Below are 18549 nucleotides of genomic sequence, written 5' to 3'. Positions count from 1 at the left end.
GAGTGACCACTTTCAGAATATAGCCCTAAGCTTTCAATTCTGAAAATAATTTCCTAGAATGTAGCTGGTTGATTTAATAAGTATGATGTTTTATTGAATCAATATTGACGTAATTTTGATAGTATTCTATTACAGGAAACATGGATGGACAATCATTTTTATTTTCAGGACTTCACTTTGTAAACGCTTCTAGAATTTCCAAAAACCGGGTGTTAACAATGCAGAGTTAGCAACCCTTGTATCCAATGTTTTAAAGACAGAAACAACCTTAGTAGGGCAGTATGAGTAATATTTATTATCTAATTTAAATTAAAGTATTTTGGTTTAATAATTATAAATATTTATCTCCCACCAGTTGAAACAGGATCTCAAATTAAACATATTTGAATGGAATTGGAACAATTTATATACAGTCTGCTTTTAAAATTCCCTTACATGGAATTGGTGATTCTGGGCAAATTAAGTGCCAAATTGGCCTAATAGTAAAGCACTGGTAGCTATTATTTATTTATTTGCCAAAAGTGTACAGGTGGATTGTATGACAGATAATCTAAAGATCACAATATCAACTGTGTGAATTCTTGTTTAGCCAGTGTTTGTAGTAAGTTAAGTATACTAATTTAAATGGTACAGCGGCACATAATCATCCTGGTGAAGTCACATTTACTTGTGGGTGAGGAGCAAGCATGAGAGATATTGGTCAGATTATTTAATGTCAGCTTCATATAATGATAATCAACCTATCATTTTAAGCTTGTTAACCAATGATAAACCCAGAATCTACTAAATACACCTTGGATTCTAACAGTAAGTAGAACACTAATTTCATGGAGCATCTACCATTGGTAGAAGGTCAGTGTTCCTTCCAGATGCAGTTATTATTGTCCTCTTTCTCGGTTATGCTTCTAAGAGTTGGAGAATCTCTAGAACAACGTAAAAGGTGATACGGGGTCTATGACTAGGAGGGAAAATCAAGAATATAAATTTCCAAGATGGAAGCCTTCTCTGGATCAAATGTGCTTCTGCAGAAAGAGGGAATTCGGGACTTAATTTGTGTCTTTGTTCCAGATAAATGTTGTCAGTTGGTGTATAAAATAATCAGGAGTGGGCTTCAAAATTTTTAGCAAAGGGTTCTCTGCCCTGCTAGGTGGGTGCGGACATGATGGGCGTTGCCTAGTCGGCCTCCTGCATCATGGCGGGGGGGGGGGTGTTGCCCTCCGTAGGTTCTGGACGCTTTTGTCAATCCTCCGGGAGGGTGAAAACAGTCTCCCCAGGGTCTGGAGCCTGGAAATGGGCCCGTTTCCAGCCTTCCTGAACTTTCAGGTAGGCTCGTATTTCACCTCCCTAAGCCTCCATGCGCACCCTGCACTTACCTGCATCCAAAATGGACCGTGTGGGGACTCCTGGCGGGTCGGGGTGGGCAGAGCCAGCTAGGAGTGGGATTTGGGGGTTGTCCGAACTGCACAGAATCTTAGCTAGAGGTTCTCCCGAACCCCTGGGAACCCCCCAGCAACCCCTGAAAGTAATGTATTTTATAGGAAAAGAGTGTCAGTGATGTTAGTCTAGTAAGAAACATCACTGATCTATGAAATAGACTGTTGTGTTAGCATGTAATGGTAGACTTTTGCCTAGCTTTACAAGGATAAGTAGGGATGTGCAAAACATCTTGAATCAAGAGGATTGTGCATGTGATAAATGCGCATGCCCTAAGCCCCGGTGCCCCCTTGCTACATCGCCTCATTGTGGTGTGTGGGGGTGTTCCTGCGAGGGATGAGCAAAGAATAAAGGGAGTGTATACCAACCCTACATATTCTTAGCTGGGTCGCCTGGGGGTGAAGGCCATCCCAATTGCCTAGCTAAAGCAAGCAGGCATCTATATCGAGCAGCAGAAATAATAGAAGACGTTGGAGGCTGATGATCACTTTGGTGGCAACCGCAGAGACGTTGTTTCATGCTGTGCAGGAGAAGGCAAAAGCATTCGCCATTTTTGTTTGTGAGGGAGATGAGAAACATTTTTGTCTGTGCATTTAAATTAAAATATACGCCTCTCCTTTTCATCCCCATTTTCTCCGCCAGATCTAAAAGTTGTAAACCTGTATCTTCACATCAGTGGCTTAGAAAACTCTTTATACTGGAGAAATTTGTCTCAGGTCGGAGGTGCTGCGGCTGTCATTGTTGACAGATTCGGTCGTGGCTGTACAAGAAAAGCTTTCCAACTGTGTGAGATGGTTAACAAGAGATTCATAGCTACTGCAAATGGAAGTTTTCATTTAATTGGTGATTCTGTCTGTGACGATGATGCCTTCTTTCCCCCAACTGCTGTTACTTGTAAGCCCTTGCATAATAACAATTCAAATGGTAGATGCTGTTTCCACATAGAAATTTAGAACCTAATCCGTAGGGAAAGTCTGTGGCTTTGTGTATAATTTGATAGCGTTCAGCAACTGCTGTGTTCCTTTCTGCTTGTGGTGAGGCCATAGTTGCAAGTTACGAGGGAAAAAAACGAATCCATTCCTTTGTTAAACTGCAACTAGACAAGTTTCTGTTCCTGGAAGTGGGAAAAAAGCGAATCATAAAAAATGTCCCGTTACGTGTCTCTTCAAGGAGTTCTGTTCTGAAACAACTCTCGGCTAGAGGACGGGACAGATTAAATGGTGACTGAACATGTTCAAATTCTGTAAAGGCAGTGTTTTCAGTGAGATGTGTCTTTGTGCCTTTTGTCCCAAGCCCATCTGTACTCTTGCAAGCTTGGAGGTTTTTTTCAGGCACTGCCAACCGCGAATGCTTTACATTTGTATGACAAAAGATTATAGAATACATTTGCATTTCCTTATGACTATTTTCTTCAGCATTGGGATAAATTAAATCCTCAGCTATATATAGTCTGATCTTCAGAGTTTTTGCCTAGCTTTATATCGTTTTGGAGGGACGTGGTGGCTCATTGGATAAGACACTGAGCTTGTCGATCAGAAAGGTCGGCAGTTTGGCGGTTCGAATCCCTAGCCCCGCATAATGGAGTGAGCTCCCGTTACTTGTCCCAGCTTCGGCCAACCCAGCGAAAGCATGTAGAAATGCAAGGAGAAAAAATAGGAACCATCTTTGGTGGGAAGGTAACAGCGTTCCGTGTGCCTTTGGCGTTTAGCCATGCTGGCCACATGTCCATGGAGACATCTTCAGACAGCGCTGGCTGTTCAGCTTTGATGAGCACAGCCCCCTAGAGTCGGGAACGATTAGCACATATGTGCGAGGGGAACTTTTACCTTTATATCATTTTGAATTCAGAGTTTTAGCCCCAAGGACTTGCCTGTAGGACCCTGTTAATGAATCCAAAGGCTTATCCTGAATTAAGGGTGTGCCCAACTCATCCAAGTTGAATCAGATAGATGCTATAATCAAAGCTATCTTTTGCTTAGCACCAAAGAGTTATAAACTGGGGTAGTTTTCCATCTGCCTCACTTCTCCTAAGGTAGTGAAGTTATCAGAAACTACTATACTTTTATATATATATACAAACTATATATATATATAAATGGCTGTGTGTGTTTTCCAGCATTACTCTGGAATATCTCAAGCAATTTCAGCCAAACTTGGTACACAGATGACTTACTCTCTGGAAACAAATACTGTGGGGAAAAAGACACTCCTAACACCCCTCGAGATGTGTATTCTGTTAAGATACAGCCTGTTGTGCCTCAAAATGAATTGTACTGTAGTGCCGTAAAATGGCTTCTACTGTACAGCGCAGTGGAATTGCTATGGTAACGGCTTCACAGTACTCCACAAGAGGACTGCCTCTGGTAAGGGGGAAAATCCAACACTAGAAATTATGTTTGGTCTGCACATTTTCCCCCTATAAATAAATACCCGGGCAACGCCGGGTTATCAATTATATATATATTCTGAAATAAATTCTGAAAAAGAAGAAGCAATCTTTATTTGATGTGCATTTTAAAAGCTGGGAAGAAATAATATTTGAAGAAGTTCTTTTTTGTTGTTGTCCCACTCTAAAATATGATTCCAAAGTTCACTTGGTTAGATGAGATCTGGTGCTTCTGTTTTTGTTCACCTCTGGATAGGCTGGGGATAGACAACCTGAATATAGATGGTATAGATCTCTCTGCAGGGAGTCAAATAATAAACATAGTATACTGTTTGTTGTCAATAACAGAAAATTAATTTCCCATTGATATCTTCCAAGATTTTCTTTCTGGATTCCCAGGCTAGCCTACAGACCTGGGATTTCATGGTGGTCTCCTATCCACATACTAAGCAGGCTCAACCTGTTTAGTTTCCTAGCTGAGAAAGATTGTCCAGATGATACTACCTGCTAAAACGCTGAACGTAATATACTGTTAAAATGCAGTCTCCTTGCCCTATTTTATGCTACTAGTTTTCTGCAGAAAATTTGTTAAGCAGAGACATCACCCTGTCAACAAAAGTGCGTATAGTCAAGGCTATGGTTTTCCCAGTTGCAATGTATGGCTGTGAAAGTTGGATCATAAGAAAGGCTGAGCACCAAAGAATTGAGACCTTTGAACTATGGTGCTGGAGAAGACTCCTGCGAGTCCCTTGGACTACAAGGTGATCAAACTAGTCAGTCCTAGAAGAAATCAACCCTGACTGCTCTTTAGAGGGCCAGATCCTGAAGATGAAACTCAAATACTTTGGCCACCTAATGAAAAGGAAGGACTCACTGGAGAAGAGCCTAATGCTGGGAAAGATTGAGGGCAAAAGAAGAAGGGGACGACAGAGAATGAGGTGGTTGGATGGAGCAGTAGGCGTGAGCTTAAATGGACTCCAGGGGATGGTAGAGGACAGGAAGGTCTGGAGGAACGTTGTTCATGGGGTCGCGATGGGTCGGACACGACTTCACGACTAACAACAACAAAGCTATACAGTGTGGCTAATGCAATAGGTTGTACTTATGTAGACTCCATTGGGATATTGCATTCCTAGGTGGACAATTCTGGGATAATAGGGGTGGGAAAGTCATGTTTTCAATCACCAATATCTCTTTGGGCCAGAAAGAAAAAAAATATAGTGATTGCTTCTGTCCCTAGTCCCCCACACCATTACAGATACTTACTTAAAAATAATCATTTTTAAAAGTTTTATTCCCCCCTCCCCCCCAATGGCTCAAGTGGATTCTGAAGCAATCAGACCGATTATTGCCATGTCTTGGAAGATGTGGGTTCAGTGATGTCCTTTTTTATGATGCAATGAATATCGATCTCTTCTTTGGGTGAGTGCTGAGACCGCTGAGCCAATATCATTGTAACTCTCCTATAAATAAAGTAACGTTTGCTTAATTGAATTGCACTTTGCTGCAATCCTTGTCAGAAGTTTATTTCATAAATAATTTCTTCACTACACGGAGAAGTGCCCATATTAATTTAGTGCATCGATTAAAATGGTTTACATCACATCTATGCGTATATACTCAGAGGTAGTCTCATTAAGATAAGTGGATCCTACTTCCCGGCATTTGGTTTATAAGATTAGCATTTTATCCATTCCCCTTCTCTCTTCTTCAGAAGGAAGATGGGAGCCTGTGCCCAAGAGAAAAGTACAAAGTAGTTTCATGCAGTTTTCAGAATTGCTGATTTAATGATATTTTTTTCCCTGAGAATTCTTTAAGGAGCCTCCAGCAGATTAAAGGAATTAAAATAAATGGGATGAAATTATTTGAGATGAAAATGAATTGAGGGTCTGCTGGAAGGAGTGTTTTAGACATTTGTAGTGGGAATATTGTGACATGTTCAAGATTGAAAAAGTGCTATAAAGATTTAGTGTGCAAGGAAAAAAATAACAACAAATAATGTCGTGATGCTATGAGAAAATGGTAAGGTTGCAGGTGTAGGCAGAGTAACTGGAGAAATAGCAAAAGCACTTAGATTTATATACCGCTTTACAGTGCTTTACAGTCCTCTTTAAGTGGTTTACAATCAGCATATTGCCCCCAATCATCTGAGTCCCCACTTTACCCACCTCGGAAGAATACAAGGCTGAGTCGACCTTGAGCCTGGTGAGAGTTGAACTGCCAAATTTGCAGGCAGTCAGCAGAAGTAGCCTGCAGTACTGCATTCTAACCACTGTGCCTCATCATACGATAATGGATATATTTTGCTTAAGCACTGGTTTTATAATTTGTCAGACTTGTCTTTGAGGACTATGTATGTGCCTGAAGATAGGAAGACTGCCATTATTATTTCCCTACATAAAGAGGAAAGATGGCGAAAGTACCAAACTATTAATTTGTTAAGTATACCTGAAAGATGTTCGGCAGAATTCTGATAGAAACAACAGAACCTGTGACAATGAACAAAATACAGAAAGCACATTGTAACTTTGTGCTGGGCATGACGTTTGCACACCAGATTTTCACTTTTTAATGGTTCTTAGCATTTTCTTCACCATGGACCTCCTTTAAATACCTTGTCTATGGCCCCAGACCCCTAAGGCTTAACTCAAAATTTAAATCATAACATTTCTTCAAGCCTTCGTGGACGCCCTGTGACAACATCACACACACACCGGGGGGGTGGGGGGGTGGATGTCTGCAGACCGCAGGTTGAGAGCCACTGCAGTAGCTCATTAAGAAATATGTGTCAGGAATAAAGTTTTTTGTATATCGGTTGATTCACAAAAAGCACATCTTAAGGTGAAGAAGCTTGAATTATGGACTATTTTGCATGATTATGAAGTTGAAGGTTAGTTGCTGAATGCAATAAGGTAAGATAAGCATGTGTGAAAATAATTGGAGCATTTAGCAAGAGTTTCAGCATTGAGCAGAGTAAGAGGAGGATGTGTGATGTCCTTGGTGATTTAATGTGCTTAGGGATCCATATATAAGGAATGCTTATGGAGATACTAGAGGTGTGTTGATTGAAGACCATCATTATATGTGTGCTTTTGAATGCAGATGATGTATTGTTGGGTGAAAAATTGAATGATTCGCAATGAATGCTTGATAGATTATACAATGCAAGGTGTATAAACCTGCACATTAACATATCAAAAACCAAAGTAATTGTGTTCTGGGGGGGGGGGGATTAGTGATTGGAAGTTATACATAAATGTCAAAAAAAAACTTGAGCAAGTAGATGAATTTGTAACTATGGTGTAGAATGTTGACCAAAGTTGGCAAAACTGAGAAATTTGAAGATATGCAAAAGCTGATAAAAAGATTGGGGCTATAAAACTAAAGATAAAGTTTCTCCTTGGCCAGTTATGTCCCAACTCTATGGGGGGGGGGGGGTGTCATCTCTGTTTCTTAGCTAAGGGAGGCAACGTTGCATGAAGATGTTTCCATGGTCATGTAGTCAGCATGATTGTTCGCCAAAGTGCACAGAATGCTGTTATCCCACCAATGTGGTATCTATGTACTCGCAGTTGCACACTTTCAAACTGATAAGCTGGCAGGAGCTGGGGCAGGAACGGGAGGTCACTCCGTCACCTGCTAGTTATCTACTCTAACTGCCGACCATCCAGTCTATAAGCCCAGCACCTTAACTGAGGTTGCAAACAAGGAATGCTTGTCAGAAGAAGCAAACATGACTCTGCATAAGAGTATGCTTCTTTGTGATACAAAAGTGAGAGTTGTGTATACAAAGAGAAATAGAAAACTAAGTTGAAAAGTGTCTGGGGTAAAGGGAAAGATGGTCAAGAAAGAACAAGTGCTGAATGACTGTAGATGGAAACAAAACATGAGTGACCAATGCAAGCAAGGCTTGGTCATTTAGAGAGAATGAATGAGGATCAAATCTCAAAACAAATTATGAAGTATTCTGACCTAGGCTTCCTGACACAGTAAAAGTCACACGCTTAGTCCCAAAAAACCTAATTTTAATTTAAACAGCTGTGAATTATGTTCATTTGTAACCCGTAATGATTCCCAACCAGTCTTTGAAGAGTCCGACAGAAGTCTGCCACAGTCTTGCAGGGTAAGGCTGATAAGCACCCACCTTTAGCTCCCTTGAAATGCTGCCAGAAACCTCATTGCCAATTAGTTTTGCAAGGCCAAATGGAGCACAGAGTCAAACGGCGCTTCAGAGTTGAAACCAACCAGAACGAACAAGGTTGCGTCTAGCAAAGGCTTACATCCCTTTGCTCCTCCTTTATGTCCTATGGGAGGGGCAAATCATCTCCAAGTCACCCCTTTTGTCTTAACTGTTCTTGCCTTCTGGCAGCTCTGCGCATGCGCGCACTGGGAACAGGCTCCTCCTGTTCCTTTGCCTCGCTGATGTCTGACTCCTGAGGCAGCACATAACTCCCAGATGGACCTGGTCCCCTCTCTGACTCCAACGCAGAGCCCTCATCCGAGCCTTCCCCAGACTCCAGGACTGGCTCATGTTCCTCCCCAATCTCCTCGCTGTCCGATTCTGCTGCCAGCTCTGCAGGCCGGTGGCAGACCACAAAATGAAGAAAGAAAAAGTGAGATGAGAAGAAGAAGAAAAATACTAGGGCAGTTGTGTTTGTATGGAGCTGATAAGAGAGAGCTGAGAAGTTTAAAGAACAAAAGAAAATTTATGAATATAGTGAAAAGAAAGGTTTGCAAGAACTACCTTTAAACTGTCTTCTTGTCCTCTGAGAAAGAATAAACGATAACTTTGTCCAATATTCAGCCTGCATAATTTTTTTTTAAAAAATCTCTTTTTACAATTTTTGTTTTGTAAAAACAATTTCACTTTTTCTCTTAGGCGCATTTCAAAAAATTAAAATAACTGAAATAGAGTGATGGGTCGAGCTGTAATATCATATATTAATAGTTTAAATGCTTTTATTTGCTATCAGAATATATTTGTATGCAAGGTACACAATTTATTTTTTGTAACTCAACATTTATCTTGAATTTCAATATTTTTGTGACATTGGAACATTCATGTTGGAGAATATTTCTCATTGTACCAACTCTGGAAGAAGAAGCGTGTGGATAACTTTGTTCAGTACTCTTAATTTGAAAAGATAAACCACATAATCCAAAATATGCTTCAGTACATGAAGTTCAATTACTGGGATATTCTGCTTTGAGAATTACCTTTCAAAGGAGAGCTTATTAGTTAATAGTTCTGTCATGCACAATGTCTGGTAATATCTGAATGCATCCATCCCTTGTTTTATTATAGTCCCATATAGCAAATTGTCTCAGAATTGGAAAATCAAATGTAAATTAATTTTATGTGCAGTCTGCATTAAATAAAACTACTTTCTTGTTAAGGGAGGGAGAGAAAATATTATTTTTAATGGAAAAGACCATTTTTACTATATGCGTGACACTTCTGCACTTTCATAACATGGAAAATCTCTTGTCTCTGGTTTGAGTCTATAATGCTAATAGGCAAACAAAAGGCTGCACTGCAGCAGCCACGTGATGGTAAGAAACTACCAGTATTAGCAAATTGCATCCTGAAATAATCCATCCATTAGCTGTTTATTGTTCTAACAGGAGGTTCTTTAGTGAAGATTGGCCTGGGGCCTTTTTTCTCTTGAAATAATTGTAGCTCTAACCCAGGGGTGTCAAACTCGATTTCATTGAAGGCCACATCAGGGTTGAGTTTGACCTTGAGGGGCGAGGATGGGCCTGGCCAGCTCGACGTCGCTCATGTCCAGGGTGCAGGCGGTGGCCCAAGCGCACTGCCAGTGAAACAAGCTCCCAAGCTCCAATTTCAGCTCTGACGGCCTCCTGCAACCTTCTGACGGTAAAAACGGAGCTCGGGATGGCCGCACACAACCCTCCCGAGCTCTGTTTTCACTGGCAGAGGCATCACGGGCCAGTCCGCTGTTTCTAGGGCACCCCTGTGGGCCAGATCTAAGCATCCCATGGGCCAAATCTGGCCCCTGGACCTTGATTCTGACACCCCTGCTCTAATCTATCCAGAGATTTTTGTGGCCATTATTGTTCTTTACTATCAGGGTAAAGCAACACAGGTAGTTTTCAACTTATGACCATGATTAGAATCAGGACGTCTCTCGCTAAGCAAACTGTCGTTAAGTGAATTGCACCCAATTTTAATATCCTTTTGCTGTGGTCATTAAGTGAATTACCATAGTTGTTAAGAGGACGTCATGGTCATTAAATGAAACCAGCTTCACCCATTGACTTTGTTAAAAGCCAACTGGGAAGGTTGCCTGACCATAGGATGCTGCAACCATTGTAAATACATTCGGGTTGCCACACACTTAAGTTTTGGTCATGTGCAAAAATGTACCAAATTGTCCCTGACCCATGGGAGAGAGCCATGCATGTTTGCTTCTTTGAGGGTTAATCAGTGGTGGTGCTGGGGTTGAGCTTGATGAAGCTTCCTCTTTACTGGGGTTTGGTTTTTTTTGGCAGTGACAGCTGGTTGCTGGTGCTGGATTTCTTGGTAGCGATGGCCTCAAAAGAGAGCATTTTGCTGGCAGTGGTGGCTAAAGGTTGGACAATGTTCCCTGGTGCAACAGCCACAACTGTCACCCTGGTTGATGGCGCCGATTGGCATGCTGTCTAGGAAATTCTGGGAATTGAAATCCACACATCTTATGGTTGATCAGGCTGAGAAATTCTGAAGTAGAGGAATGCTTATTGCTGATGTTACATTTATTAGATTAAAATAGAGAGGAAATACTCTATTTTGGGACCCAACCAAAATGTTCATCATTTCTCAGCAAAAATATGTGCTTAATTTTGAATGATAATCAGTTTTTGCTTCTCTGAAAAGGTTGTATGTTAAAAAGTCTAAAATTCTGCCCAGATGGGAGTTTAAGCATTATATAAATGAGCTTTAATAGGATTCTTCAATGTGTATATTTAATAGATTTCAAGAGGAAGAAATGGTGGACTGAAGACAGCTCTTTGAATAGCAATAGCAATAGCACTCTCTAAACGGTTTACAGAGTCAGCCTCTTGCCCCCAACAGTCTGGGTCCTCACTTTACCCACCTCGGAAGGATGGAAGGCTGAGTCAACCTTCAGCCTGGTGAGACTGCCAAATTATAGGCAGTCAGCAGAAATAGCCTGCAGTACTGCTCTTTAACCACTGCGCCACCGTGGCTCATCATATAATAACAGAATTAAGGACCATGGCCAAAGATTGAACGGTCAGTGAATAGGCCAGCTCTTGGAACTTCTCTGGACAAGGAGAGGAACATGAGATTGTTGACATGCATGTTGAATAGTTGTTGTCCATGTGGATATTCCAAGATAGCAGTCCCTGGTGAGTTTTAAGCATTGGGAGATGTCAGAAATGGGCATCTTGCCCACAAGGACAGTTGGCCACCTTTTAAAGGGCATTAACTTCACAAACTTCACTTTCTAATTTTACTTGGAAATTGCAAAGAGGGGGTGAAGAGTTACAGAACTATTGTTTATGATCGTCTTATAGTCCAAAAAAATGCTATATATAGAACAAAGTGTTCTCCACCCAGAGGATATAAAGTGGGAACATTACCACCAGCCCCCATCCCTCTTGCTTCAGCAGTCATGCAGTGGTTACTGATTTTCTGCAGAACTAGGGCCCATAGATCCCATCAGAAGGTCAAAACTTCAGCTTCTCTTCTGGGTGGCTCGTGCTTCTGTTGAGCCTCACGGAAACAAATGTGACAAATATGATTAATAATATCTCAGCTGTATTATGTAGAACATGGTGATTGACATAAAAACAATACATTGAAATATTGAATAACTAACAAGTTGAATACGCCATAATGGAAGATATTAATGTAATAAAAATGTTGGTATTAATATTAGTTGCATAAGTTTGTTAAATGTAACAAATACAATTGATAATATTTTATCCATATTAAAAGATGTGATAATTAAGATGGTATAAAAATAACTGGTATAAAAATAACATATTCAAATATTGAATAACTCAACAATGAAATATTATAATTGAATATAAAGATGTGTATTACTATTAGTACTATATAAGCTTGTTAAATGAAACAAATGTGATTGATACTAATTTTCTAGTATGAAATGTATGACACTCAGGTACCACACTGTTCACACGCTGATAATGTTTGTAAAAGGTAAAAAATTAAAAAACGTATTTAAAAAAATGGATTTAGCTGCAAGCTTGGGTGAATGGATGCAGGCAAGTGGAGAGGGGAGGGGAGAGTAAGAATCCTGGAAGGCGGTAAATTGCACACTCGTTCCCCAGGTCTGGTATTACTTTTCCAAATGAGAGAAATCCAGTTTCAAACTAGGCATTCCTGTGCTGAATGTAAATTTGCTTAATACTTTAAATGATTGAAGAAAGCAAATGGACTTGATCATTGCACCCATAATGATTAGGAACAGTTTTGCACAATAATTTTGCTGCATAATATCCATTTAATCGGACAATAGTGTGGAATATCAAGGAAATGCATTTTCCTTTTGAATTGGGCCAGGTATCCTGAGCAGCTGGATACCTCTTTCACCGTTTTGGGATTTATTTATTTTTTGATTGTTTGCAAAATTGTCTGTCTGTGGCCTTGGTGGTTCTCACGTGATCCTGCATTTGTGACAGTGTGACATTTTCTTAATAAGTGTTTAGGAAGTGATAATAGTTCTGAGTCATGGCTGACTGTGCCTGGCTGTTGGATGTAGTTTTTGCACAGTGAGACTTTATGGCCTGATTCGCTGAAATATGAGACTGCTTACAGATTCCATGCTGAGGAACAAAAGAATAATGGGCCGCAAAACACATTTTAGTGCTATTAGCTTTTCAAGCAGATTGAGCCATTCACTAGTATGCTTGGGCAATTATATTTGCATTTGATCTTTGCCCGCTTTCTATTTCCAAAACTCAGATAGTTGTTTTCTTTTTCTTTCTTTCCTTTCTCCTTCCACCTTTGACCTGAGGCAAGGAAATACATTGGGTTAATTATCAGCTAAGACTACAGTAAAGATGAAAATTGACTGTATTGTCAATGTCATGCCTCCAGCATATAATTTGTGTATATACTGTCGTTGTTCCCTGGTGTGTATTGAGCCCCATCTAGTGGCCGGGGACAAATCTTTCATTGTTTGGAAATTGATTTGATGATGATTGACCAAGAGACCATCTATCCTCTCACCAACCCTCAATTCTGGGGAAAAAGGGTGCATCCTGAGAAGCCAGACTCTATTTTGTGGTAACAGAAATATCTAGAACAGGGGTATCAAACTCAAGGCCCACAGGCCGCATTCTGGTCGACAGGATGTTTAGATCTAGCCTGAGGGCCGCCCTGGAAACAGTGAAGGACCAGCCCGTGGTGCCTCTGCCAGTGAGAATGAAGGTCAGGAGGGCCTACGTGGCCCTCTCAGGCTCTGTTTTTGGCTGTGATGGCCTCCTGCAGCTCTCTGTCAGCAAAAACGGAGCCCCATTTTCCCTGGCAGAGGGCTAGCAAAACAAATTAAAAACAAAAGGAGAAATGTTTCCCCTTTTGCATTTGAGCACCCAAAAAGGGATAGGAAAGGAGAAAGAGAAAGAGGACAAAGAAAAAAGAAGGGACAATGGGAAGCGAGCAAGGAAGGAAAAATAAGGAAAGAGGGGAAGGGGGGGAAAGAGAATGAAGAGGGAGGGAAGAAGGTATTTGATATTTTAGCTTCTCCATGCAAGTAAGAAACTCTGAAGCTTTCAAAACATTCATAGTTGATCTTGTAGCTTTTGTTGGCCTTTTAATCGTAATCTTTTTTTCCATTTAGTAATGTTGTCAAAAAGTAAATAAAGCGATGCTAGCAAGGGGAATATAACATTTTAGATTCAGATATAATGACTGACCTGCCATAATTTAGGAGTTGCAATGGGAGGATCGGTTTGGATGGTGCTCTAAACATATCGACAGAAGTGAAATTGTTGGGCTGAGAAAAAATGACAGTCCAATTGAAGAAGATCTGAAGAACTCTCTTCATCAAAATCAGCTGTGCTATATAGTTGCTTTCCAAGGCACAAAACAAATTTGCCACTCCATTTTAATTAGATATCGCTTCCTTCATAAAAGTAAACTATCATCAACTTTTTATCTCTAAAATGCATTTTAGCTTTGTGGGGTTTTTTTTGTTAAAAAACTTTTATTCCCAGCACTTTCTCTTATATTGATAGACTTGCAATACACTTGGGGATAGTCGAGACTATAAAAACTGAAAAATACTGCCTGAATATTAACAGCAACTTATTTATGAAGCTAGAATACATTTAGACTACAGAAGGAGCACTTCATTACATTTTGATGTGTTTACCATGGCTTCATCCCTCTATTTTTCCCCTCCCTCCAGGAATTCCAGAAAGGAACTTAATGACATACGATTTGAGTTTACTCCAGGCAGAGGTAAGACTTTTAATTGAAATTATGTTTTTATGACTCCAAATGGAATTTCAGAAATTGATTTCTGTTTTATCGGCTTAGTATAAATTAGCTTCTATGAAATGTACCAACCAAATGTTTTAGACTATCTGAGTTCACCAAAACAAGCCTAGTGCCAAGTGTGCATGTTTTTAGTGGCATACCCTGTTTTCCTGAAAATAAGACCTCCCCAGATAATAAGTCCAATCAGGCTTTTGAGTGCATGCACTAAAATAAGCCCTCCCCGAAAATATTGCAACACAACAACAGCCATGAGTTGACCACACTCACCTCCTCCTGCACCTCAAAAATAATAAGACCTCCCTGAAAATAAGGCCAAGCACTTATTTCTGGGGTCAAAAGAAAATAAGACCCTGTCTTATTTTCGGGGAAACACTGTAGTTATTGATTGAATGGTTGAACTTAGAGGATGTTCTATAGGCGAATAATTGTCTGGTACTTTTGCTTGATATTAATCTAGTGAGGTACATTAATATATTAATCTAGTGAGGTACATTAATATCTTCCTGCTGATAGCTGACCTGAATATTTATGTACTAAATACAATGTTATGGTATGCCAGCAAATGATCCTGATGTAAAAAACTAACCATAGGTAGAATCTAAACTATGCCAACAGCTTGATAATGATGCTTTTAATACCACCTCCCATATACCTCTAGTTAACAGCTTGTGGCTACATAGGGATTCTTGGCTGATCCTTCTTTTAACTTCGCCCCCTGGTTCTTCTACTGCTTCTCCTACAGCTGAACATCCTAATGAAGTATTTATGATATCCTACACGGGTGGTCCTTGACGCACAACCATTCATTTATTGACTGTTCAAAATTACAATGGCACTGGGGGGAAAAGTGACTTCGAACTGGTCCTCGCACTTATAACTGTCACAGCATCTCCATAATCATGTGACCACAATCTTGCAATCTTCCCAGCTGGCTTCCGATAAGCAGAGTCAATGTGGGAAGTGAGATTCACTTAACGATCATGCAATTCATGAAAAAAGTATGTGAAATCCAGTATGATTCACTTAGCAACCATCTTGCTTAGCAGTGTAAATTCTGATCCCACCTGTGGTCATAAGTTGAGGGCTACCTGTAATGGGCATAACGGAAATCCAGAGAGAGGAAAAATACGGACTGCATGGCTAATAGTGAAGAATGCTAGATTCCATAGGCACAGCTTGTCCCAAGTTGCCTCTTTCTGCTTTAACCAAAGCTTGTTCGCGCTTAAGGTTTGTAGATAATTTTTTAAAAAGCTGCGGGTATTCAGGACAGCCGTGTTTTAATTGACCTTTCCTTTAGAAATCCTTTTATTTTTATCGTGGCCCAGGTGACCATGCTGTGAAAGCAACCTTAATGCAAACATTGTAAATAAAACAACAGCATTGTGTCTCTGTCTGACATTTGCAATATACACAGTTGAAGATACGATGGCTTGATATAGTTCTCCTGACACATGCATTTTGATCGTGACATAAAATGTTTCCTCACTGAAAATATCAGAAAGCAGAGTAGTACAAGAATATATCAAGTTGAGATTGTTGGAACAACATAGCTTAGGAAGGCTAGAACAGACTATGAACAATAGTTACAAAAGGTACAGCAGCTTTCTATATTAATTTGCAGCTACCGTGTTTCCCCGAAAATAAGACAGGGTCTTATTTTCTTTTGACCCCTGAAATAAGCGCTTGGCCTTATTTTTAGAGAGGTATTAATTATTTTTGAGGTGCAGGAGGTGGCGAACGTGCTCACCTCATGGCTGCTGCTGCGTTACAATATTTTTGGGGAGGGCTTATTTTGGGGGGAGGGCTTATTTTTAGTGCATGTGCTCAAAAGCCCGATTGGGCTTATTATCTTACTTTCAGGGAAACAGAGTATAGGCAGAATTTTTCTCATGACGAAATGCTAGTGCTGTCCTTCAATTGCAAACCGTTTGTGTAGACCAGAGGTGTCAAACTGGCAGCTTGCCGGGTGGATGGATTGCACACAGACCACGCCCACCCCAGCTCTGTGAAGGGGGAAAACATCATGAAATGTCACATGACAGCAACCTGATGCAGCGAGATTGACACCCATGGTGTAAACCCAGTAGGAGGCTTCCAGGTTACAATAACATTTAGCTGTAGATGTTTTATTACTCCCTCTAAATTGGGGAAAAGAAATAAAAGTGTTATGTCAGGCAACCATGCTTGTTTTAACAACATTCTTACATTTTTGTGTCTCTTTGAATAAAGACATCCCAATTATGTATTATGAGAGAACTTCGGTACTTAAACAATAGGCCTTTATAAGATTTGGGAAGAATATCAGTTCTGTGGGGTCCTATCATGTTGAAATTGCAGAGTAGTAAGTAATGGAATGCAAGTCGTTTTTAATGAAAATAGTTTTGATTCAAGCACATGTTGGCAATAGATGTTCATAGAGTAAATAGACTTCTTACACAAATTGCCTTGGCTTATTGTTATTTTTTCATTTTTCCTCACTTTTATTAGGACTAATGCCTATTCATTTCACATTTTACAGACACGGCAGATGGTGTATCTCAAGAGCTGTTCTCTGCAGGCTTGGTTGATGGCCATGATGTAGTTATAGGTAAATTATGTTTCATTCTGAGATTATGTTATACCCAAAACACAGAACATTAAATGCATACAGGCCCATTCATAATATCATCCGTGCTTGGATTTTTATGAAAACACACACAACCCACAGCATTCTTTCTTCAATTGACAAGGTATAATTCCTGATACGATTTAGACAAATTCTTCGCTTCACTTTAGTTTAATTTAGGTGCTTTTTCTTCACTTTGGTCTTTATGATCTAAAAATCTTGTATTAGTGCCTCTGTTTTCTTCTGTCCTTTCTATTCCTTCTGACTTGTCCCTTTGGATTGCGACTATTGTGCAATTGTCTGAATTGTAATTCAGTAAACCTCAGAAAATCAGAGAAAGGTTTTAGATTCTATAGGATCTTCAAGGCTGAAGGGTAACTGTCTTCCACATCAGCAGCTACTTGGGAGCTGAAATTATTAAAGTGGTCTTTCCTAGCTTGGTACCAATCAAATGAGAAAAGTTGAAAGTATGTTCAAAATTCGATGATTTCCCTGTTTTGTAACCCAAGCTCTCATTTTATAATCTCAGGGTGAAGAAGAATGAAGTAAAATCCTCAATTTTAGTTTAAATCAGGAGGACAATAGACTCTTGAATTTACTTTCATTCCACTTAATATTGCTGACACTGTTCTGCATTTGTCTTTACATAGATGCTGGAAATTGTTTAGGACTTTGATGGGAAACATCTTTCAAAGAATGCCAAAGATCTAGAGCCCTGTTTCTCGACCTCCACAACTTTAAGATATGTGGCAACTCCCAGAATTCCCTAGTCAGCATGATAACTGGGGAATTGTGGGAATTGAAATCCAAGGTTCGTAAAGATTAAGAAACACTGACCTATAGATTCATTCAGTGAAATAGGCATAACAGTGTCATTTGTGGGCCTTCACACATTTTTCTTTCTTTTTTATTTATAGATGCGTATACATAATATTTTTAGAAATTATGTGCAAGGGAGGCATATAATATTTCATATTCTCCCATGAGAGATGCGAGTTGCAGCAAGAACATTTTTTGTGGTTGAGCTCTGTCACCTTCCAGAATGATGAGGAATCAGTGCCATCTCTTTGAATAAAATACCAGATATTTAAATCAGCCAAACATCCTTTCACAGTTTCTGCTTGATTTTAAAAAATATATAATTATATCAAATAGAAGAAATGTTGCCATTTCTTATAGTGTTTATCTCCTTTTTTATAGACAATTCTTCCTGCCATCCTTCGAATGAATATTTTTCTGTAATTTGAAATAGCAAGGATAAATTGTACCTTTTCTTCCCCAGGAAGAAAAATGTAGCATACATTCTTTCCCTCTGTTTGCATTTCAAAGAATCCTGTGAATTACATGCCATTTTTCAGGTGAAATGTGCAGAAAATTGACCCGTTGTTATTGTGAGAAAAATACAAAAAATGAATTTAGTGGAAGTGCTTTGAGATCTGAGATACTATTTATTTTCTATAAATAATAGAAAATTGGAAAACCCAGATGAACAGGGCAATATTTTTCTCTGACTTATATATCTTTATATTGTATATTAATAACTATATCGAGTAAATCTGAAAACTTCCGACAACATGCAGAGACAGAAAGTATTATTGTATGTGTAGGATAAGCACACTTCAAGCACATTTT

General features: G+C 39.6%; 1 protein-coding gene across 2 annotated transcripts in view; it reads left to right on the top strand.

Moving 5' to 3' along the window:
- Nucleotides 1–18549, top strand: part of STK39 (serine/threonine kinase 39) — a 148727-nt gene that overhangs the window by 119095 nt on the left and 11083 nt on the right. For both annotated transcript variants that reach the window (XM_081935186.1, XM_081935187.1), the window contains exons 15-16: nucleotides 14221–14273; nucleotides 16831–16899. In XM_081935186.1, the coding sequence (XP_081791312.1) occupies nucleotides 14221–14273; nucleotides 16831–16899 (122 nt within the window). The remainder of the gene's footprint in view (nucleotides 1–14220; nucleotides 14274–16830; nucleotides 16900–18549) is intronic.

The sequence above is a fragment of the Natrix helvetica genome (genome assembly GCF_964273705.1).
Source record: "Natrix helvetica genome assembly, chromosome: 1".
NCBI lineage: Eukaryota > Metazoa > Chordata > Lepidosauria > Squamata > Natricidae > Natrix > Natrix helvetica.
This window is presented reverse-complemented; position numbering and strand designations above follow the sequence as displayed.